Consider the following 25,111-nt stretch of genomic DNA (forward strand, 5'->3'; position numbering starts at 1 on the left):
CTAAGCAGCAGCTATTCAGACTGCTGGTTAGGGGTCTATACCCATGGAAGTGTGCAGTACACCAGAAATGAAAAGGTATGGGTTGGGTCTGTTTGTGTGCCCTGTGTTTATAGTGGCTTCTTGCTGTCAAAAAACTTTAATCAATTATTTCAAACTTGCACTTAAGACTATACACTCGGCCGCTCTGATGGCCGAGCGGAATAAACCGCCGTTCTTGCAGACCGCTCGTCATGTGGCTGGGAGGTTCGTATCCCAGACCCGCCGTAACCGGTCACGGCCAGAGCGTTATTAGGCGTCATTAGGCCACCCTTACACGAGGGATAGTGGGTGTAGATCGGTGGGTGTAGTTCGGGAATTTGTCGTTCTCCAGCGACCCCTCTGGCCCATCCAGGCGCCTGCAGCCAAGCAACCGATAGCGTTTTCCCTACGTCTCCTTCGCGGCCTGAAGGTAATGCAACCCATGCGAGCCGACACGAGATTGAAGGAAGCTGGTGTTACGACTATCTCCTTCCTGTGGAAACGTGAGCCAGGGGGGATTATTCGACAACAGTTCCAGCCATATGCCATTGGGTTAAGGGGGTGGAATAAGGGGAAAAACTATAAATTAATTTTTTTTTTTTAAAAAAAAGGGGCCTGTACATTCAACAAATAACATGAAATTTTCATCTCTGTTGGGGAAATTTGAGGGTAGCTTAGGGGAGTCCACCATGATGCATTTAACTGGTCAAGGATTAGTATAGGGTAGTTGCACAACTGCCAAATATAAATTATTCAGAACTCATGCACTCACAAATAATCAGACACGAAATCAAGATTTATTTTTGCTCTTTTTGGTGACGTGGTAACAACAACAGCACCTAAAAGGTGATTTGTTGGCCCAACATTCACACTGCAATTAAGTAGAAAAACAATACAAGGCTAAAACAGAAAACAACCCACAGACCATTGCTTTTGAATGAGAAAAAGCCATACAACGAAATACTGCATGACAGTAACTTATATCTAGTTTCAACATACAGTACAAGTAAGTTGTGAAAACTATCAACCTTAACAGTCCCCAGTCTTCCACTTCCTTGTGAACTAAATAAGTAATAATCCAGCAGGTTTGATTTTTATTTTTCTTCATAGTGAAAAGAAAATGCACCATTAAGGTCATGTGCAATCCAACAATCCCCCACCCTAAAAACTCTTTAAGCTGCACCTCTGCTCCATTTAGAACTTAAACTAAATAACATGTCACTAAGTCATACTTTTCTTCTGCATGACCACTTTGCTTACAATGGTTAGAATCGGACATTCTTTGCCAAGGTTTACCAAGGAGATGCTGAATAAAAACAATCTTTTAACGAAATGGCTAATCCAAGCGACACACGGAAAGCTGTTTCCACCCCTTGCTCACAAATGGGTTTTTTTTCTCCTTTTTTTAAAACAAAAAACTAGCCCGTTCATTGTTGAGAATATGCATTAATTTTTTTATTCTTCAACAGCAAAGACACAGAGATGACATGCCGAGAGGGCCAATTGATACCAAGTTATGGAGAACAGTCCCATCTGGGTCTTCAACAAGAGAGGCTACTGTTTTATCAATGATTTCAAAAGAGCAAGAGAGCAAGGAAGATGGTCAAAGCGGCAGTAAGGGAGGAAGCCGAAAACGCAGGAGTAGACAACTGATACAGTTAGTCAATGTCCATCTCAGGTAGCTTCTCCGCTGCCGTTTCCTGCTCCGTCGCTGCGGAGGTGCTCTTGTCCGAGCTGCACGGCTGGCCCTCCGTCCCCTCTTGGCCATTCACTGGCCCGTTCTCAGTCTTCTCCTCCTTGGGGAGCTCCACCTTGGGCTTGGGTTTGGACACCACAGGGTTGCAGGTGGAGATCAGCTCCTGGTGGGTTTAAAAAAATAAAAAGAAGCAATGGTTAAGTGGGGATTATCTAGATGTGGAGTGTCTTTCACTGACTGAGAAGTGTGAGGAGTATGCATTAGGCCTCAGCTATTTTCTATGGTGCCGATGTTGAACTTGCATATTCAAGTAATTCTTACAATGAACAAAAACAAGATAAAGTAAATGTAAACGAAAATATAAACAACATAAAAAAGGGGGGTACTACTCTCAATTTACAACCTTTGGTCCAGACTATCATACCGGCTGGGAACTCGACCCATCTATTCTCTTGTATACCATCAATTTTCCCCAGCGCTGTTTGTGGGTCTGTGCTTTAACCCTTAGATAATGAGTCAGTTTTTCCATGGAGTGTATTTCCTCCACAATGTCCCGGAGGGTCACACTTCAGCCAGATCCTTGTGATGGCCTTTTTGCATGCAAGTATCAGGATTTTGAAAAGATAGATGTCCTTCTTTTGAATTATGTCACCGTGCATCAGCCCCAGGTACAGAATATTCTTTTTATTACATATTTATCTACTGTCATCAATATTAACAGGAGATACTCAATACTCCGTGTACTACATTCCTACCCTTATTTTAGCACTGAGATTATGGTTCTGTTTTATTGCATTTAATTGAGCTCGTAGATAAAATAGTTCACTGCCAACAACTACTGCTACGAAAAGAGACTACTGCTACTACTACTACTACTACATCTGAAAAACTACTGCTACTATTACGAAAAGAGGAAAGCTGGGGTGTGGAATATTTTTAGGATTATAATGGAAAGAGATGTTAATTTGTTGTATGGTTATATTAAAGAAGAGTTTGTTGGTGGATTTGTAGAGGGGAACACTTTTGTTGTGATTGGGGAAGGAGGGAGAGTAATGTTGGATTTTGGTTAAACAGAGTACTGTGTGTGGTATATGTGTATTTTTTGTTTGATTTCTTTGATTTGGTGGGGGGTCTGTAGGCTGGAAGCCATGCCAAGGCCTACAGGTTACCTCACTATTTTCTGTTTTGTCTACGTGTTGTAATTTCTGATTCTTGTCCTCTTTGATTCTGTAGAGTTCGATGGGTTTGTGAAATGTTTTATTTCCCGATTGGTTTGGTATATGTGTTTGTTGTATTTTGAATGTTGTTTCTATAGACTAAAAGAGGGGGAAAAAACAACTACTGCTGTACTATTATTGTGCATTTGACAGAAATGAATGATTTTTGATTTGATTGAAAGTCTAAATCCAAGTCACAAGTTGTCATTAATTACAACAACAGTTCATGGATTTCATTGATTTTTCACAGAATTTCTTTAAAGCATCACCACTCAAGAAACATTTTTCAAAAGATATAAATAACAAATAAATCTCCAACTTTGTTCATATAAGGCAGCACCAGGTAAAGGTTTTGAATTTCAGCAACATCCTTTATTATGTAAACTGTTGCATAGACGACCAAGGGTTCTTTTTTTCTTCATCCATTGCATAGCAACATGTGCATATGTGCTTTTACTTACAAGCTGTACCTTAATAGTCTATTGCAGAAGAAAAGGAACTATGTTCACAGCTGTTAAATTGCTAAACTTACTGTGTGTCGTAAAGCAACTCCTATATTTCCAGGGAGGTTTTGTGCCTGGTGGCAGACAAAGCAAAAAAAAAAAAAAAAAAAAAACACTTCTAGGAAACTAAACAGTGATTGTGCCAGTCTCCAACACACATCACAATATGCGATCAAAATGAATTTAATGACGATAAGCTAAAGCAAAAAAGTTACCTGGTGATGCTTTTAAAAAGACAATACATTTAAAGCAAGAGATTTCTTTTTAAAAAACAAACCAGTTCAGTGGTGGTGAACTATAAAAGCAACTGCACTCTTGTGTTACCTTGGTCTTAGCCTGGATCTCACTGACTTTGACCACAGGCTCCAGAGTAAGATCCTGCTTGCTCTGCTGGTTCATCTTGTTGTTCATCCAGATCATGGCGTCATCCACATGCTTGTTCACCTGGGTGACCTCCAGCTCATCCAGATGATTGTACTGTTCATCCTAACAGAGAAAGAGGTCAAATATAGAGGTGCTTTATGTAAAATTCTGACTGTTCTGAAACATATCATTAGTTAATATCACCTGGGGTTGCTGAGTGGTACTGAAATAAGTAAACGGCCCACAGACTTTCTAGATTTTGGCATTTATACGAGACAGTAGCTGGGTTGGCTGAGTTGATTTTGTTGTTGTTTGATAGCCCGCCCAACAAAGGACTTGGCTCACAGTCCTCAGCTAACTATGCTGAGATTGCAGTGAATAATATCTCCAGAGGGGAATTGAAAACGACATGTCAGAGAACATGCTGGTATCAGTTTGTCTTGTTTGCTTTGATCGGTTGTTATTCATAGCACGGAACAACAGAGGTGTGAATTCCAGTAGTATTACACACTGTACATTTAATGTTTGGAAAGCGTTTGTTGATTTCTGTTAGTAAGGCAAAGTTAAAGTTGATAAACCACAAAGTAATACATAGTAGAACTTTGTTTTGGTGAGATTTTAAGCATAAATACTTAAGAACATGACCAGTGTTTTAAAGAAGAAAAAAAAAGAATAGTTGAATCTGTAAAAGTATTGGAATATCAAATTTCCAACTGAAAAGTGTTATTTTTCGATATTGAATGCAAAAAAAAAGAATTAACTATAACTTAATGGGTAACATCTGCATAAAGCAGTGCTAAATTGTATTCTTATGTTTAAGAAAAGTTAAGTGTTAAAGCGATTACCTGAGCCCAAATCCTCTTAGCTGTTTAGAAAAATAAGAACCACTCACAAGCAAGGCCCCAGGTGGCTTATCAAGTTTTATAAATCTAATATATTTCTCTTTACAAGGACTGATACCAGCGTAAGGACATATTAAAACGTTAGTTTACTTCTGTAACCCCGGTTCTGAGTAGCATGAGTGAGATATCTCATTATGGGATACGCCCCCCTTGCGTATTCACAGAAGCACTTGTACCACTACGCCAGCCCTGATTGGCTGGCAGTCATTAAGTCTGCATTAGGGTGCTGCGCCCTATATATGACTGATGCAGCGCCGCTCGTCATTCAAAACAAGCACACCTCTGCTCGCTTCACCCCAGCAGCAAGAAGGGCAGTCTGGTGAGACACTCATGCTACTCAGCGAACCAGGGTTATGGAAGTAACCTAAAGTTCTCTTTCATAGCATTCATTTCGATGTCTCACTATGGGATATGGAGTAACCATATGGGATATGGCAATACTCTCATATTGCCAGACAAGCTTATCTCAATGACTGACTACCAGCCCTGCCCCCCCTCACAAAGAAGTCTATGGATGAGGCAGGTCCACTGAGGAACCCATGCTCAGGACAGCACGAGGAAGACTTGATGATGTAACATCCAACTTATAAAACCTTGCAAATGTGAGGGCCGATGACCAGCTAGCTGCAGCACAGATATCCTGGATAGAGACCCCCCTAAACAGGGCCCAAGAGGGCGCAAGACCCCCGAGTAGAGTGTGCCTGCAACCCAGCTGGAATCTGAAGGCCTGAGCTGGAGTAAGCCTAAGCCAGCATGATAGCATCCACTATCCAGTGAGAAAGTCTGTTTGGTGATGGGCTTACCTCAGTGGGGCTTAGCCCAGGACACAAACAACTGATCCCCTTTCCTGAAGGCTCTTGTTCTCTCCATATAAGTTGAAAAGCATGAACTGGGCTCAACATATGCAGCTGCTGCTGCTCCGCAGAGCTGTGAGGAGGCGGCTAAAAAGCCGTCAGGTCCACTGGCAAGCATGGATTGACCACTTTAGGGATGAAAGCAGGATTAGGCTTCAAGGTCACCCCAAGGTTCCCCGGGGTGAACTGCATACAAGCAGGATGCACAGACAGAGCGTGAATATTACTCACATGCTTAGCTGTAGCCAAAGTCAACAACAAACCCACCTTAAGAGACAACATTTTCATGCCTATGTGTTTGAGTGGCACAAAGGGATGACTGGTGAGGGCCTCCAGCACTACAGTCAAATCCCAGGGGGGTGACATAGGCTTAAAGCTGGGTAACACTCTCCGTGCACTCTCCTTAAACCGAGAAACAAGGGGATATTGGCTTGCCGGCTTACCATCAAAACCTACATGGCAAGCGGAAATAGCAGCCAAGTAGACCTTGACAGTAGAAAATACCTTCTTCTTGTCAATCAGGTCCTGTAGAAAAGACAAAATTGCACCAACCAACCATTGAAAGGGAATTTCCTGTGCACTAGCGCACCATTCCTCAAACACTCTCCACTTACAGTCATAAAGGGACCTGGTGGATGATGCTCTGGCATTCTGAATCATATGAATGAAAAAAATGTGCTAGAGTGGACCTAAATGTGTCCACTCGCTCAGCTGACAGATGGGCCGTGTGGGTGAGCGAATTCAACATGAGACCCTGAAAAGCTATGTCCTGTCTCGGTGTCAACACACTCTTTTCAATGTACACCGCAAATCGAATGCCACCCCCCCCTTCTTTTGGACCAGGAAATACCTTGAATAAAGACACTCTAGCTTCTGCTCATGTGGCGGCATTTGTATGGTGTTTTTGTTTAACAAGGCACATATTTCTTCCTGTAACATCCAGGCTGACTCTGCCTGAGCACAGGAAGCAATGACGCCATTGAAACGAGGAGGCGCTGTGGTGAACTGAAGTCTGTAGCACCTGGCCAGTGTCTTCAACACCCATTTTGACGCCATGCATGCTTTCCAGCTCTATCTGTGAAGATAGAGGTGAGTGAGGCTCTGTTTGAGCAACATGATCTCTGGGAACCGCTTTTAACTGTACGACGCTGCCTCTTAGTGGCTGATAGTGGTCGGTACACCCGGGTGCTACTGCGCATGCGTGAACTGATAAGACTCGGGGCAGCTGTCCTGGGCTGTTGCACCCCAGGGAGGGCATTGTTCCCCTCTGGTGGTGTTATAAGGGGGAACACTATGTTTTGCGACTTTGTGTTTATCTTTTTCCCTTTTGAAAAAAAAAATGCAATACTGCGCCCTCGGCTGTGCGCCCAGATGCGCCAGTGAATGAACTTTTTTTTTTTAGTGTGTGTGTGTGTGTGTGAGTGTGAGTGCTCATGAGACTTGAATGTGGCTATGAATAATCCCACATTTGAACTGAGTCTCATCTCCTCTTGGCTGAGATGCACGAACTGAGCTCCGGGCCTGTATGCCTCCGAGACAGAGGGTTGGCACTGGGCAATTCCTCCCCAGACACACTGGAATGCTGGACTGCCAGGGAACAGGGGATGGCTGGCATGTCCGCTTTCCATGGGAGACAGAGCTGTAAGGTTTCGTCTTCCTTTTTCTCTGCCTCGCATCTCTTTTGCATGGAAGCAAGATCAGAGCCAAATATGCCATCAGGAACAACTGGGATGTCCAAGATCTCCTCCTAATCTTTCTCCGACAAGTTTGTCAGATTGAGTCATCTTGCCCTCTCCTGCAACACCAACATTGACATACTCTTCCCCGCAGCCTGGACAGCGCATCGCCGGACATGCAGATAGATATCCGCAATCGTGGTAATCTCATCCCACAAGGAAGCATGGTCATGTCGTCGAAAAGCTCCGCTTGGTAAGAAGACAACATGGCGGTGACATTAAGTGCTCTCACCGTCAGGGTTTCTGCCTTGTAAGCTCGCTCAGTCATGGCGGACTGGAAGCGGTCGGCTTTGGCGGGGAGGGTGGGTGGTCTGGTTGATGTAGCCAACAACTGTGGGTGGAGATGGGCTGCCATCAGTGGCACCATGGGTGGCATGCAGGCCATGGCATGCTTATCCATCCCTTCAAAATCCAGGGAAGATGCCCCATGAATGGGGGTCTTGCTGGAGTATGGATTTTCATTCCATGAGATTGTGACTACTTCCAGGAGCTCGGGGAACACCGGGAGAAGTTGTCTCGCAGTCCGATTGGCCTGGGGCAATTTCTTCTCCTCGTAGCAGGACCGGGGAGCCTCCGTTCATGTCAGCACTGGGCGGAGGCTGTGCAGCCTCACCCTTGCCTTTAACAGCGGACAGGCATGGAGAGCTGGGAATTTGTTCCTGGGGAACGAAGGAAAAACTATCCTCGTTGTCCTCCTCCAATACCAGAAAATCCTCAGCCTCTGATTCTCCCTCCTCCTCAACCACACCGAGCTGGGATTCCTCGGGGGTCAGACCGGTGAGAATAGCATCCTTATCCAAGAGGCTAGCCTGTAGGGCTAGTGATCGGTGGAGGCTCTTAGCTGTGAAGCAAGCGCAGTGAGTGCACAAGCCGGGGTTGTGGACAGCGGTTCGGGGGTGTTCCAGCCCGAGATACGCGGCGCAGACCTGGTGTGTGTTCATGCATGAAATTTTGTTTCTGCAGGTGCACAGGTGGACACCTTCACCTTGGTCCAAGGTGGGAAGCAGCTGTATCCATTTAGCTGGCTTACTAAATTTAAAATAATCATCTGGAGTGATAATTTCGTTAGCTAGCTCCAAAGCGGAGAGGTGACTGCAGGTTCCTGCTATCATTAGCTTGCTTGGAGTAGCAAAGTTAACATGTTAGCTAGCTTCCATCCATCCATTATCTGAACCGCTTATCCTTCTCTCAGGGTTGCGGGGATGCTGGAGCCTCTTTCAGCAGTCATTGAGCGGCAGGTAGGGAGACACCCTGTACAGGCCACCAGGCCAGAAATACTCCGCTGTTTGGGGACAGGCAGGAGTAAAATAATCTCATTAGCTAGCTTCAACTGTGGGCAAGTGGTGAGGTGACTGCAGTTCCCGATATCGTTAGCTTGCTTGGAGTAGCAAAGCTGGTGTGTTAGCTAGCTTGTAGAGCAGAAATAATCCGTTTTTTCGGGGACAGGCTTGAATAAATTAATGTCATTAGCTAGCTTCAACAGTGGGCAAGCGGTGAGATGACCGCAGGTTCCCGGTATTGTTAGCTTGGTTGGAGTAGCAAAGTTAACATGCTAGCTAGCTTGTAGAAGCAAAAAATACTCCGCTGTTTGGGGACAAGCCAGAGTAAAAAACTACCTATGGTGAAGGCAGTCGTAACGGTACTTCAGCGGCTAGTGTCCAGCGACGGAGGTGTTCACTCCGGTCTGAGGACAGTTTAGCTAGTCAGCTTAGATCAGAATCAGAATCAGAATACTTCATTTATCCCTGAGGGGAAATTGGGTCACGGGTACGGGTGAGAGTAGCTTGCTTCTGATAAGTAACGCTGCATCAGTCATATATAAGGTGCAGAGCCCTGACGCAGACCCAGCCAATCAGGGCTGGCATAGTGGTACAAGTGCTTCTGTGAATACGCGAGGGGGCGTATCCCATAGTGAGACATCGAAACGAATGCTATGAAAAAGAACTAGAACTATGTTTAACAAACATTAAGTGACGTTCCTAAACTCTTTTGGCTAAAGGGATGAAATAGATAGTAGACAACTAGGCAGTTTTCCCAACTATTTAGTCAAGAGGTGTAGACTTTGATAAGCTCATACTTGGGCTATAACACACAATTTATTGTTAATAAAACTGTTTAAGGTACTTGCTTATCATTTCTTTAGGGAAAAAACCCCCACAATTGTGACCTGTTGGATAATTAAAAAACAACTGTTATATCTTACTATCCTACTGTCTGTAGTTACCTTTGCCTTGTAAGCTTCAATGATTTTCATGTACATCTGGATCTGTTTGCCAAGCTCGTCAAATGCTTTTGGTCTCTCCGCAGCTTCTACATATCTGTCCTGAATAGGCTGGCCAAGTTTCTGTGGAATGGGGAAGTACATTATATTGACTTAATTAGCCACAAGACAAAGCACAGTTGAAGAGTTTTAATCCAGTTTCCATGATTTGAAAACGGGAGATGTGCTTTAAGAAAACACCTGCTGACATGAAAGTAAAATTTCTTTTACTTTTTATTCAAGACCATAGCTTTAAAACTAGTGACGCTTAAGAAGATGAAATCATCGTACCATTGCTACTTGGTAATAACGGGTACCTTTAGCTCGGTCAGTTTGTCAATATAAACTTGTTTCTGTTGGTCCTCTCCGTCTTCATACAGCCAATTCTCAGTGTCCTCCAGTTTTAATGAGAATGTGTCCCGCTCCTGCAATTTTGTGAGAGCTTGAATTACACTTAGAATTACAGTCCTCAATGTTTTTATTTAACTGACACCAACAGTGATACATGGCAGCTGCAGTGGTGTTTGAATGCGCTGAACCTACATCCATTCAAAACCAAACAATCGCTAGTGTTGCTATGTCAGCCCCCTCCCTACCGCCAAACAAACTATAATAAATAAATAAATGGCTGAACAACTGACGTTGTGGTATCTGTTGGTAGGTCCTCCATAAGCTTGGCCTGCCATATCTGTTTGCTAGTCAATACTACTTTTCTTCCTTTTCAAACTTATTGCTACCTGCCTTGCATTTTATTTTCCTTTCTATAAATCGATTTTCAAATCATAATCAAAAATAAGACATTATGACTTATCAGAAACGGATATATAGGCATTTTTACTTTCATCAGATTAATGTACTGAAATACATCTGGTCATTTGTTATGCAAGGGTTAAGGGTCCATTCTTAATTGTACTTTCAGATTCACACACCAGATTGTAAACATTACTGCTAGCCATCCTTTTTAAAATCCCATACTGATTATTTAAAACTCATTCAACTATCAGTATTTTGTAATATACCAACACCTACACAAAATTCCTACTATAATGATCTACTAGGACTGTATTAAGGACGCCGTGTTGCATCCAGCAGGATTAAGAGAGAAAGTTTATACGCACGGCTTCGCTGACAAACTTCTCCAGGGCACCATGCAGTTTGTCCCTCATGTCATACACGTACTCCTCCACATTGTTCTTTGCATCATTCCTCTCCTTCTCTAGTTTGTCCTGCATTACCATCTTACCCTGGTAGAGATGGAGAGCTATTAGTGTACAGAAAGTTTGTCCCTCATGTTGTACATGTACTCCTACACATTGTTCTTTGCATCATTCCTCTCCTTCTCTAGTTTGTCCTGCATTACCATCTTACCCTGGTAGAGATGGCGAGCTATTAGTGTACAGAAATGACTTGTAGATTCATTAAAAAACCATTGTATAGTTTTGGAAAAAAAAAGGGTTCTGATACAACACAACACATGGAGATTTGCAGGTTTAGTTTTGACACACAAAAAAAATTATAAGCGAATTATGTGGGAATGTGATGCACTTTGATTTTGTATGGGAAATTTGCTGAATTTGCTGAAAATTATATCAGATCAAAACATAACTAAAAGGGTTTCACTAACTCAAGTGTTTAAGGAGACATAACTTGTTAGTGAAATGTATTCAAAAGGATAGCCACTCCTAGTTGTTGAAATCAATCTACACATGAAACAGGTCCTTTATGCGCCACCAGTGCTAAAGATCAAACAACAGATCATTTGTGCAAGTGAAAGTCCTTCCTGGCGTAGCATTACCTCATTCTCCATAAACAGATTTAGTGTTTCGCTGGCCAGTTGCCAGTGCAAACTGTTCTCTATGGGTAGCTCCACCGTCTTCGTTTTCACTTTGGGCTTCTTTGCCTGTGGGGGCACATCGATTTTCTTCTCCTGCTTGCCATCCTCTGTTGCTGTCTGAGAGGGGGGAAAAAAAGCAATCAGCTCATATAAATGCTTCAGCTGCCACAGAGAGAATGCCCAAAAAAAAAAAAAAGAGGCATAAACAAAAAGTGCAACTTCCATTATGGAGTGATTAAAATATTTGAAATTCGTTTATAAATAGCCTTTTATAGCTAAAGCTCTATGTAAATAACATACATTTCGCCAAATTTTAAAACTGCACTTCTGCCCAACTTTTTAAACTGTTTGCTCTCATCAGTGGTGTTTATTTGTAATGTACGCGTTGTGACGATTTCATACATTTTTAAATTATGTTTTGAGTTTGTGTTTGAGAAAGTTTGTGCATTATGAGAAAGTCCTATGAGCAAACAAATTTCCCTGAAGGATTTGGCTTTCAGATAAACCAAGTTTTGAGGTGTATTGACCTTACGACAGAAATATGCTAAAAAAAAGTTGGATTCTTCATGCATACTGTACAAGAATTTGGTCAACCTTTGTGTGGGAGTAACCAATTGATTTTTGTTTTTCCATGCAATCAGCTTGTGAGGAACGGAGTGATTGTACACTCAACATAGTGCTTACTGACTTTTGAGTATAAATATAAACCATAACATGCCTCTCTGTACAGTGTGTTATTTGGTAATAAGTGTGAAGCATCATTTTTAAGTCTAAAAAAAGGGAACCTAGACTTCAGTAATAAAAAATGAATTGGTCAGAAAACCCCAAATCACACAGGTAAAACTACATTAATATCCACTTCCCAGTATGTTTATAAAATTGATTTTCAAAAAATGCATGTGGGAAAATATGGTCTGCGGTAATTAGTGGGTACTAAAATGTCGTGTAAACCCATGTGTTTGTATCCTGAGTGTATTTAATCAGCAACCTCCATGTCCTCGGTCTCTGACTTCTTCTCTCCGATGTCATTCTGGGGTTTCTGGTCCTCTTGGTCTACCTGCATTTTGGTCTGACAGGAGGACACACAAGAGACATAAGATGAACCTGCTGAAGAGATACGGCATTTGGTGAACGTTTTTTTCAACTTAAAAGTTATGAGCATTGTTGGCTTTAATGGGACTTGGGCATTCTAACCCAGCTGATGTCCATTGTAACTCTCCAAAACCTATAACAGACTTAATACTGTCTGTGATAGCTAAAAAAGGCTGTTGTTGTTCTTGTTCCATCTGTATTAGTAAATAAAAGTACAAAGTGTCACTATGTCAAAGCTATTACCAAAGACAAATTCCTGAAGCTTTCTTGTAATATATTTCATAATTCTGAAGTGAGGTTGAGATTGTCATCTTCAATTACAATGTAGAAAGTTTTATTAATTCAGACAGCATAACAGCTGCAGTAGCTTTGCAGCACAGAGTGGTGAATGCACCATACAATAAAATGCCAAACAAGTTATAAACAGGCATTAGAGAGAAACACGTCCATGCCCTCAAAGGTGTTTCAGCTTGTTCGGGCAAGACATCTAAATCTCATATATTAAGATATTTCTAATCATCAATTTGGAGCAAGGTGTGGCTGAACCTCTTTATATTCATTGTGAAAGGGAGCTCCGTGCCGAAAGACGAAAACAAACTGACATTTAACCAGCTAAACTATTTAGTCTACTCTAGGTTTCTCTCTCTCACACACACACATGCACACACATGCGCATGCACACACACACACCTCGTCCTCCTTTGCTGGGTCCATCTCCATGGGCTCCTCCCCCTCTGCCTGTTTCACGACCTCGACTAACGAGGCACTGGACACACTAAACACCCCGTGGACATTGACTCGTACTTTGACCTTTATCTTTGAACTCTCCCCAGACACCTGGGGGACTACATTCTGGATCAGGAACTGGCCTGTGTGTTTAAAGGGATGGTAAATGATAAGAATAGGTGAGCAGAGAATATTCATGAAAATGGCTAGAGGTCAACAGCATCAGAGTTGACATGGTGTTGCACAGAAGTCAAAGGTTAGCAGACCTAAACAAAGACTAAGGCCGCATTCACACAGAATCAGGCAATGCGTGCATGTCACTACATGGCCAATTACAATCAGTGATTGCCGCAATGTCTGCTTGCCGGCTTATGTGATTGGCCACCGCAGCGTGATGTCGGGTTGTTTTCCAGCAAAAGTTGAATCTGGTTCAACTTTCTAGTCCAACCCCACTGCTTTTCTTTGCTGAACCCCCTGTGGCACGCAATACCACAACGTAAACGCATAACCCTTGCTCAAAATGAATGGGAGGACTTTGACGCATTGCCTGATTCTGTCTGAATGCAGCCTAAAGGCTCATTTATGCTCCCTTTACGTATGAAAATAAATATGTCCATTTTAAATTATGTAACCATCAATGCATACATGCTTCCATGCACCATTTATGTTCACATGGATGTTAAGCAATACAGCCACTAGAAGGCAATTCAGAGTCAAAAGTTTCGGACAACAACAAACGTGGTGACGGTGGAGGGGGTCTTTATAATGTACCTGTTAAGAAAGCTGTTCCGTAGCAATTGTTTATCCCTGTGTCCAGGCGAGGTTAACATCATGTTTAACATTTTTCACCAACCCGCTCAATCGCTCCTCAAAGAGTTCCGCCATTTTTTAGATGTCTCGCATTAACTAATTAATTGTTTGCTAATTAATTAACTCGCTCTAATTAATTAAGTGTAACATGCTTTGAGTGGCTGTTGCAGCTAGAAAAGTGCTATATAAAATGCAACTTGATTGGCTGATTGAATTACTGGCTACACTGCCCCCACAATTTCTGGTGGTACTACTGTTTCATCCGTATCTGTAACTTTCAGAAAACATGCACAGATACGGATGAAATGAACATGTAATACAGACAGAAGGCTCCATCTGTACTCGTATTTAACACTGAAAATAAATGAGCCTTAAGTGTGAAGAAAAATTCAATACTATGCCAGCACTCTGTAAATAAAAAAAGAAACTTAAAAGAACTGCATCATTATTAAGTGGAAATTATCACATTTAGCATGTTTAAGTCCCACAAAATCATTATTGGTTGCATAAGAAGCAGGCAACGGTTACTAAATGTTTCCTGAACAGCATCTCGGAAAGATAACATGACTTAGGTTCAGGAACTGAGGCAGACATTTCCAGCATATGGGCACAAGCCAAGTGAAATATACCCAAATCATGATATTGATCGAGTTTAAGTAAAATTGTTAATATAAGCATATAGTGATATAGTAAACAATCCACTAATATGCAATAGGAAACTAATGCTAATGCATATAAAAACAGCAACAATAACACTGGGCCTCATTCATCAATCATTTGTACGTACAAATGTTTTTAACAGTCGAGGAACTTTTTTTTTTTTAGCTCTCAAGATTTTCCGACAATCAAAGCAAAGCCTGATTGTTACTTGTAATTCCTTCCCAACATCTATTATCTACAATACATCAGTGTTCGCTAATTGATCTCTAAATTCATGGGGTTACTCAGGTTCAACACTGGGCTCTGAGACAAACTTCAGGGCTAAAAAATTCCATGGGTGTCCATCCATCAAGCCAGCCATTATCCAAACCGTTTATCCTACAGGGTTGCGGAGATGCTGGAGCCTATCCCAGCAGTCATTGGATGGCAGGCGGGGAGACACCCTGGACAGGCCGCCAGTCCATCACAGGACAGACACAATTACATTCACACCTAGAGACAATTTAGTATGGCCGATTCATCTGACCTACATGTCTTTGGACTGTGGGAGGAAACCATGGGTTAAATGGGTGTGTAAGAACAAATTTGTACGTATTAACGATTGATGAATGAGGCTCATTGTTTAGTCGAAAGTTGCTTATCTATAAATCAAATTGGCACCCTGTATATCTTTTTCAGCAGAGCCTATGCTTGGTTAATTTAGTTAGTGCAAAAACTGCACTAGGAGCTTACCAATTCAAATAACCCTCAGAACCTTTGCCAAAAGCTAAGACAAATTGTCATACTGAAAGGTTGGATTTATCCAATTATTTTCAAAAACTACTTTCAACATCTACTATTCATCCATTCATTCATCTTCAGCCGGCTTCTCCAGGGTCGGGTCGCAGTGGCAGCAAGCTAAGTAGGGCACTCCAGACATCCCTTTCCCCAGCAACACCCTTCAGCTCCTCCTGGGGGATCCCAAGACATTCCCAGGCCAGATTGGACATGTAGTCCCTCCAGCGAGTTCTGGGTCTACCTCGAGGTCTCCTCCCAGTTGGCCGTGCCTGGTAAACCTCCAAAGGGAGGCGCCCAGAAGGCATCCTAATCAGATGCCCAAACAACTTCAACTGGCTCCTTTCAACACGAAGGAGTAGCGGCTCTACTCCGAGCTCCCTCCTGATGTCTGAGCTCCTCATCCTACCTCTAAGGCTGAGCCCAGACACCCCTAGGAGAAACTAATTTCAGCCACTTGTATCCACGATCTTACCCTTTCGGTGACTACCCAAAGCTCACAACCATAGGTGAGGGTTGGAACGAAGATTGACTGGTAAATTGAGAGCTTTGCTTTCCAGCTCAGCTCCCTCTTCACCACAACAGTCCGGTACAACGTCCGTATTACTGTTGATGCTGCACCAATCTGTCTGTCAATCTCCCGCTCCATCCTACCCTCACTCGTGAACACGACCCCGAGATACTTGAACTCCTTCACTTGAGGCAACAACTCATTCCCAACCCGGAGGAAGTAATCCACCATTTTCCGGTAGAGAACCATGGTCTCAGACTGGGAGGTGCCATTTCCCACTCAGCTGCAAACCACCCCAGTGCATGCTGAAGGTCGCGTTCTGATGAAGCCAACCAAACTACATCATCTGCAAAGAGCAGAGATGCAATTCTGAGGTTCCCAAAATGGACACACTCCTCATCTTGGCTGCGCCTTGAGATCTACTGTATGTAACATATTTTACAAAACTTCAATTATAATTTCTGTCAATTTGGCAGTAGTTCCACTTCACGCTCATGAGTCAGAATTCTTGGTCTACACTGTAAATTATACTAATACTTACTATTGTAAATGGTATGTACACACTTTTCACTGTATACATTTTTCTGTGTCCTTTGTAAATACTAATGTAAGTCTCCGTCTTGTGTAAGTGCTATATGAATTCTTAAGTTGTGCAAGCGTTACCTAGACTGGCATGGGGGTAGGGCAGTTCTTTAGGGTTACTGTAGTAAGCCTCCAGGGAGAAGGGCTCTTTCCGGTAGAAGGTTAACACTTTGGAAAAGGGAGCCGCGTGGTTCTTTGGGAACACCTCACAGTCACTACAAACACAAGGAGATTGTGGTCAGTGTGGAAAGCAAGTTAGCTCTTGTTGTGTCTTGAACATTGGTCAGTTCAAATATCCACATGTAAACTGCATTTAACTCCACTGCCCACAAAAACAAAGAGGCTGCGAACACAGAAAATTTGTTGAGACCTGAGGCAAAGCTCTATGGCCACAGTTTTCATGAAGAAGCTCATGTGCTTCCACTTTGAATAAATTCAGGAAGAAATGCATTTCAGGGCATCCTTTCTTATTTCAAATCTCAGGTTTAACATATGCTCTTTTTTTCTCTTTTCTCCATGTGGTATGAGTGTGTCAGTTCTGTAGATTCTATAAGGTCTAATGATCTAATAACATTCCTGATTAATGTACATGGCAAAGAGAAAAAAACCACACAAAGTGGCAAAGAGAGAAAAAAAACACACAACGAAAAAGTATATTCCAATGTTAGTTCTAACACAGCTCTCCATCACATTTCCTTATTGGGCTATCTTATATGAATGACACTGACAAAAGACGCTACCTCAGTCCTTCTTCTGCTGCTGAGTTCCATTTCAGGGAGATGGGATAAGGGACGACATCTGTAATCGAGAATTCTCTGACTTTGAAGGCCGGTGACAGGATCGCACACTATGGAATGCAAAGATTAAAGGGGGGGGGGGCTCAATTTATTTATCAGCTTCCTTTTTTGTATTGGGCTGGAAATCTTAATGTACCCAATGACAAATTATATATATATATATATATATATATATATATATATATATATATATATATATATATATATATATATATATATATATATATATGTATAGCATTTTTAACAATCAATGGTGTACATAAGCGTGCTCAACAAATGAGGAGCGGAATATTCATCACATTGAATTAATGGTTTAATCACATTGGCAGCTGATGAGTGTGCAATGCATGAAACAAGCTTGTACTGAAATGCATTAAAGTTTTTTCCTACATCTATCATATATATATATAAAATCAAATGGTAACAAACAGCAACAACACAAAGTTGGAGTAAATATTTTCTGAAGCCCACCAGCTGCACAATTAATCGAATATTAATCTCGATCACGATTTTGACTTCCCACAATTTAATGAACATGATCAACTGGGATATTGGCATTTAAAATGCATGCTCTGCTTACAGAATACTCTGCTGCATATCAAATCAAGCACTTCCTAAACTCACTGCCTGACCAATGACAGATGTTCCCTTTAACAGCGCACCCTGCAAAAATTTCCTGGATGTTGCGGCTGCAGTCCAGAGTAGAAGAGTAATATACAACAGAGAGCAGACGGGCAAAATTAAAACAAAATGCCTGGAGCAGAAAGCGAAGAGCTAGTCCCTTGAAACGGATCACCCATTGTTTGGAAGTATGTCGTATTTAGGGCAAGTGATGTTAACCATCGACAAATCATATGCAAAGGTGTTTTACAATTGCATCTGCACCGCAAAGCAACACAACTAATCTGTTCCACCACCTGAAAAAACAACACAAACTGCAGTACGATGAAGGCATGAAGGCCAAAGAGAATAACGTCGCTAACATGACCTCACTGAATCCCCGTCCTTGTCCAAGTGTATAAGGACCAGTCTTATTTGATGCAAAGATTTGTACATTAGCAGAAATGTAGCACAACATGGAAGTAAAAGCAGTGCTCTGTTTATTTAAATTTGAAAGTACAATTAAAATATTTTGTCCCTAAAATCAACAAATAATCATGATCTCAATATTGATCAAAATAATCGTGATTATCTTTTTTTATATATATATGTATATAAATGTATTTCTGATTTTTCCCTTTTCCTCCCAATTTAGTGGCCAATCGATCCCTATTTTTAATTCAAACACCCACCCTCGTACTGCATGTGTTCGCCAACTGCATCTCTCCGGCCAGCAGTCTCGAAGGAGACGCCTCGCCACTTTCGTGACAAGGCGAATCCAGGCCGAACCCCTGCTTTTTCCGACACACACAGACACATTCATGTGACAAACACAAGCCGACTCCGCCCCCCCTCCCGAAGACAGTGTTGCCAATTATTGCTGCTTCATCGAGTCCGGCCATAGTCAGATCTGACGAGACCGAGGCGCGAACCCCGGGCCTCAGTGGGCAACTGCATCGATACAAAGACGATGCTTAGACCACTACACCACCGCGGACTGAACCGTAATTATCATTTTGGCCATAATCGTGCAGCCCTACCACCAGTGTATGCCAAGGCTCTCGTGAGCACTGACGGTGTGTGAAGTTCCCATAACAACTGTGGAAAAAATTGACAAGCACCTCTGTAGGTGGCTGGATATGACCTCCAAGCCCCACAACAATCAGGCTATACATAAGATTTGTCTCGCTCTAACTCTCCCTACCTTCTGTAGTAGATGAGTTTAATACAGCTAAGTGCAAGGATCTTATTACATTACTTAGAGAAACACCAAGGATGGAGAAAGTAAGATATACTAGTGTTACCATGACATCAGGACAGATGTGACAGTTTCTGCATTGGTGGTTCAAGTGGAGAGTAAACTCAAGCTAAGGGTCATTGTTAGAAACCCATGTAATGGTGGACAAGGACTGGGTTCAACCAATGGGAGAGGAGACCCATATTGCTGTATTTTTAAATTGTTGCTATGTATTCTGTAGATGGCATTTATTCTACTTCTATTGCCATCAGCAGCATTGCTCTACTGTTGCTGCTATTAAAAGAAAACTCAGGCAACTTAAACCATATTTTCCTATCGTTAGGGGTATATTAAAAAAAAAACATTTTCCTATTTGAGTTATGGGTAGCAGAATCTTAAACTGAGTCAGTTTTGAACAAGCTAGCATCAGCTGGCAACTGCTGTTCACCAAGCTGCAATGTAATCCTTTGGGGCAGTAGCGCTCACCAAATAACTTCCACTAAAATAATTATTTTTGGCACCAACAAGCTTATAATATTTTTAGAAGTGTCTGAAAAACCTTCTTTTATGAAAACATAATTCCAGTAGAGTCAGTCGGTGCAGTGATCAACCCTTTTTGCGTTTTCTAACCAACAACTGTTGTCTTCCTGCAATTCACTCCTTGGAGGATTACAGAACAAGACTTCTGCACCAGGTTAGAAATGGACTGATATATTTATATTTAAATATGTAGATGATACACACTCACTGGGCACTTTATTGGGAACACTATACTATTAGTGGGTAGGACCTCCCCCTTTGCTTTCAAAATAGCCTCAATTCTTCGTGGCATGGATTCAACAAGATATGGAAACATTCCTTTGATATTCTGGTCCATGTTGACATGATTGAATCATGCAATTTCTGCAGATTTGTCAGCTGTACATTCATGCTGTGAATATCCCATTCTACTATATTCCAAAAGATAGATGAGGATTAGATTCAGATCCGGTGACTAGGAAGGCCACTAAGAACAATAAACTCACTGTCATATTCATGAAACCAATTTGTGATGACTTTTACTTTGTGACGTGGTGCATTATCATACTGGAAGTAGCCATTAGAAGATGGCTAAATTGTGCCCATGAAGGGATGCACATGGTCAGCAACAATACTCAAATAGGCTGTGGCATTCAAGCGATGATTGATTGGTATTAACGGGCTCAAAGGGTGCAGGGGAAAGATTACCCACACCATAACACTACCGCCACCAGCCTGGACTGTTGACTCAACCCAGGTTGGCTCCCTACTTTTGTGCTTTTGGCGCCAAATTCTGACCCTACCATCTACGTGCCTCAGGAGAAAGCAAGGTTCATCAGACCAAGCTACATTTTTCCAGTCTTCAACTGTCCAGTTTTGGTGAGCCTGAGCCCACTTCAGACTCAACTCTATGTTCTTGGCTGATAGAAGTGGAAAGGGATGTGGTCTTCTGCTGTCGTAGCCCACCCCCCTCAAGGTTCAACGTGTTGTGCATTCTGAGATGCTTTTCTGTTCACCACAATTGTAAAAAGTGGTTATCTGAGTTACCTTAGCCTTTCTGTCAGCTCGAACCAGTCTGGCTATTCTGTTAACCTCTCACATCATCGAGGCGTTTCCATCCGCAGAATTGCCTCTCAGTGGGCCCCCCCCCCCCCCCCCACACCATTCTGGGTAAACTCTAGAGACTGTGGTGCATGAAAATCTCAGGAGATCAGAAGGTACAGAAATACTCAAACCAGCCCACCTGGCTCAATAATCTTGCCATGGTCAAAATCAGAGATCACATTTCCCCCATTCTAATGGTTGATGTGAACATTAACGCTCCTGACCCATATTGGCATGCTGGCTGATTAGATAATTCCATGAATAAGTAGGTGTACAGGTGTTCCTAATAAAGTGTTCAGTGACTGTATAATATTCCATGACTGATATCATAGCCAAGGCTCTTTAGATTCCACTCATGACATTGAGCCTATTGGTGCCAGTAAAAGAGCTCTTTAGTGGACGTTATTTGGCAAGTGCTATTGTTCCCGAAGGATTACATTGCAGCTTGGTGCACAGCAGTCAGCAGATGCGAGCTTGCACAATACTGTATCAATTCAAAAGATTCTGATAACCATCACTTGATTTGATGCCTAACGATAGGAAAATAGGGTGCAGGTTAAAAAAAAAAGTCAGTTTTCCTTTAAGACTGGGTTTATGTACGTTCATTTTCAATCTTTGATGGTCACCAATATACCCTACACAACCTGACTGGAATTTTTCTGGTTCTCTAATTCTTGCATTTTAAATCAACAGGTTATGGCCACAATGTCTTCCATCCCCATCCATCCCCTTTATCTACCACATTTACTCTATTTCCCAGACTATAAATCACAGTTATTTTTTATACTTGTCTGGCTGGTCCTGCGACTTATATTCCAAAGTGAATTATACAATGTAATTTTGTCAGACCAATACGCTGCATTTCAATTAAGGTCACTAGATGGCACTATTTAATCTTCTGACTCAATTGAAAATACTGTACCGCCATATAAATGCAACTTACACGCTGAAGCAACTTTTTTTTTTCCTCACATGTTTTTTGCTAAGGGTGACTTATATTCTAGTGAGACTTGTAGTCTGGGAAATACTGTAAATTTCCCCGAAGAAATCTACTAGTAAAGAGCTAATCTAATATGATCTGAAGGAATCGCAGTGCCAGTCATGACCCAGATCACAGACAACCACACCTGAAGTGCACAGCCCCTGGCCACTGCCTCGTCTGAGTTCAGGGTGGTGCTCAGCTCTTTGCCAAAGAATTTACTGATTCGCTCTTTGACTGCCGGAATCCTGGAGGCCCCACCGACAATCTCCACGGCATAGATATCCTCCTTCTTTAGCTCTGAAAACAGGAAATGGGAGAAATAGCATATAAAAAGTATCTTTTCTTGATGTTTTAGTTTAACAGATCACAGCTGCTTTTTTCTTGTGTTCATGACCAAGACCATAACTAACGCTGACACAAAAAATTACCTGCTTGCATTACAAACAAAATAAAGGATTTTTTTTTCAGTTCTTCTAGGTGAACGCATTGGTAGAATACCTTTTACTACTCTTTTGTTATAGTCAACAGTTAATAGATAAGAGCAGGGGAGGAACAAGAAAGAGAAGAGCAAGAAGAAAGAGGAAAAAGGCACACTTCCATGTCCTAAAGGCAGGGCCCTACAACTTCCACGATGCAGAAAACATGGACGGAATTGCAGAATTTGATAATGAAAACGGAATCAACTGTAAAATGCGGAATATCATGGAATTTGCCAAAATGTGGAAGTAATCTATAAAAATCAGAGTTTTCCCTACCATTATAAACATTTTTTCACAGTGCCCAAGCCGAATGAACAGAATAAAACTATGCTGAGAATCTGTACCATGTTTTGTCAATTACAGGCACACTGCTGCAGCTTCTGTCCTCTGACTGCTGTCTGTATGTCTGTATGTCTGTTTCAGCTTCAACACTAACAGCAAAATGTAGAGCAGAGCAATATCCAAACGACTACTATGAGTCAGGAGAACAACTATTCTGTAATTTTTGCGAACATATGATTGACTGGATGTGTAACAGTACGTACAATGACCACCTACAATCAAAATCTCACATAAAAAAACTGAGAGAGCCAGCGCACTAGCAAGAAGAGCTTATCACTTCAACTAAATTTCAGTAGTGCGACCACATTGGCAGATGCAAGACACGAGTTGGTTGCAGACTTTGTGGCTGTATGCATGGAGTCAGATATGCCATTGGAAAAAAATTAAAAAGCTACACCCTTTTCTGGTCAAGAATTGTAAACAAGGAAGCACTTCCTTTGATAAAAAAAAAAAATGCAATGTTGTATTGCAAATTTACTGATATTCATAAAATTTTGAATATTCTATTAATTAATTGTTGAAATTTTATTCACCCATCGTATGATTACACCCCCCCCTTTTTCCCCCTCCCCAATTGTTCTTGCTCAATTACCCTGGTCTTCACATCCGGCCTCCCACCCGCAGACACAGCCAATTGTGTCTGTAGAGACGCCCAACCAAGCCAGAGGTAACACGGGGATTCGAATCGCCGACCCCCGTGTCGGAATAGACTGCTGCGCTACCCCGGCATCCTATGATACACTTTCGGATGACAAAATGTCCTTAAATCGTAAAACATAGAATTCAGAAAAATTAAAACAGAAAAAGTGGAGTTTGGCGAAAAAAATAAAACAGAATCTGGAAAAAAATTAAAACGGATTTCATAGGGCCCTATATACAGGAGGTCTGTCTCATCAAAGCAATCAATTTGATTCTGTATGCAGTATGTGAGTGTTGTGCCTGTGCATTCACACAAGCACCTGACTATGGGGATACTCCATGTGCTATATAAGGTGCATGTACTCACTGGCTTGTTCCAGCACACTGCGCAGGGGACCCTCCACTTTGGCCAGTAGCCCCGCACTCATCTCCTCAAACTGACCTCTGGGGACACAAGGTCAGAGATTATTAATAGACCCAGACACAGACACACAGATATTATGTGTGCATGTGTGCATGGAGAGCAAGTAAGTGAGAGAGACAAATGTCCACTGCCACAAACTTTTATATCATTGCTATATCACACACACACACACACACACACACACACACACACACACACACACACACACACACACACACACACACACACACACACACACACACACAAAAGATTTTATGAACCACATGCTGGGCTTTTGAACTTTTTGAGACTACTTTCGCGGTCTATAAAACCACACCACTGGGGTCAACTATATTAAAACAACAGGACATATACATGACTACGGGGTCTGGAATTGATCATTTACATAATAAAATGATTGACTCCACTTCCTCCTACATTTTACACACCATTAAGAGTAATGGAAAGACGCGTCAGTGCAACACACAATACATACTGCTACATTAGATAAAGGACATAGCTATAAGAAGCAGAAATGATGACAAAATGTTGACTGGGAAGCGGTCAAACAAATTTACTTCATTCTGAGCATCTGGAGGGCAAAGTATTTTTTTATTTCTTTTTCCAGTCCCAAATCCTACCTTCAGAGGTGCCTCCTATGAGTTAAATTTTGTTGAAGAAAAAAATAATTTTTAACGTAAAGAAACCAACTGGCAAATATACATTACTCCTATGTAAGTCAGCTACAATCAATTTTTTTAGCGTGTTGCTGTGACCTTGAAATTATAGTAGTGGAGCTCATCTTGAAAGTTTATATATTTACAGTTTCGTAAGGATGATGAAACAGATAAAGTAAAATTAATTAAAAAAAAGGCCATTTTGCCAACAGCAAGGTATGCAGATGAAGAAGAATCATCTCTATCCAAGTTTTGCCAGCTACCCACCTGTTGAGTTTACCGGAAACATCAATGTCATTCATGAAGCACTCGATGTTGAGGGGTAGGTCAGAGGAGTTGGCACTCATGAGCTTCTTGAGTTTCTCGCACTCCTGGTAGAGGCGTACCAGTGCCCGTGGTCTAGACTTGACGTCCAGCTTGTACTTCTTCCCAAACTCTTCACAGAAATAGTTGACCAGCACAGTGTCAAAGTCCTTGCCCCCGAGGTCCGAATCAAATGCTGTGGCCAGGATCTGACAAAAGGGAGGAAAAAGAGTGTCATGACTTGGGAAAGAGGAGTGGCAATGGACTGTGTGTGTCTGCATGTGTGTGTGGTGGGGGTAGGGGTTTCACTATCAAAATGAAAAGAACAAAAAAGGGAAAGAAAGAAATCCAATGTATTTGATACGAAGGCAAATAAATATTCTTGAATCTTGAAGTATCCATAGTGCATCAGGTGAATTTTGGAAATGCGCTGGTGGAAATTTCAAGTAGATGGTTTTAGGGCTGATATCAAGCAAATGATTAACACACTT

General features: G+C 41.9%; 1 protein-coding gene across 1 annotated transcript in view; it reads right to left on the bottom strand.

Moving 5' to 3' along the window:
- Positions 1–802: 802 nt before the first annotated feature.
- hspa4a (heat shock protein 4a) overlaps positions 803–25,111 on the bottom strand; it is a 43,482-nt gene continuing 19,173 nt past the window's right edge. The window contains exons 7-19 of the mRNA XM_056284593.1: positions 24,585–24,829; positions 23,605–23,681; positions 21,923–22,074; positions 17,279–17,385; positions 16,620–16,753; positions 13,166–13,344; positions 12,372–12,452; positions 11,345–11,500; positions 10,668–10,793; positions 9,867–9,974; positions 9,514–9,633; positions 3,759–3,920; positions 803–1,877 (exon numbers count right to left, since the gene is read on the bottom strand). Coding sequence (XP_056140568.1) covers positions 1,677–1,877; positions 3,759–3,920; positions 9,514–9,633; positions 9,867–9,974; positions 10,668–10,793; positions 11,345–11,500; positions 12,372–12,452; positions 13,166–13,344; positions 16,620–16,753; positions 17,279–17,385; positions 21,923–22,074; positions 23,605–23,681; positions 24,585–24,829 — 1,848 coding nt within the window. The 3' untranslated portion in view covers positions 803–1,676. The remainder of the gene's footprint in view (positions 1,878–3,758; positions 3,921–9,513; positions 9,634–9,866; positions 9,975–10,667; positions 10,794–11,344; positions 11,501–12,371; positions 12,453–13,165; positions 13,345–16,619; positions 16,754–17,278; positions 17,386–21,922; positions 22,075–23,604; positions 23,682–24,584; positions 24,830–25,111) is intronic.

This window comes from Lampris incognitus, chromosome 8 (assembly GCF_029633865.1).
Source record: "Lampris incognitus isolate fLamInc1 chromosome 8, fLamInc1.hap2, whole genome shotgun sequence".
NCBI classification, from domain to species: Eukaryota; Metazoa; Chordata; class Actinopteri; order Lampriformes; family Lampridae; genus Lampris; species Lampris incognitus.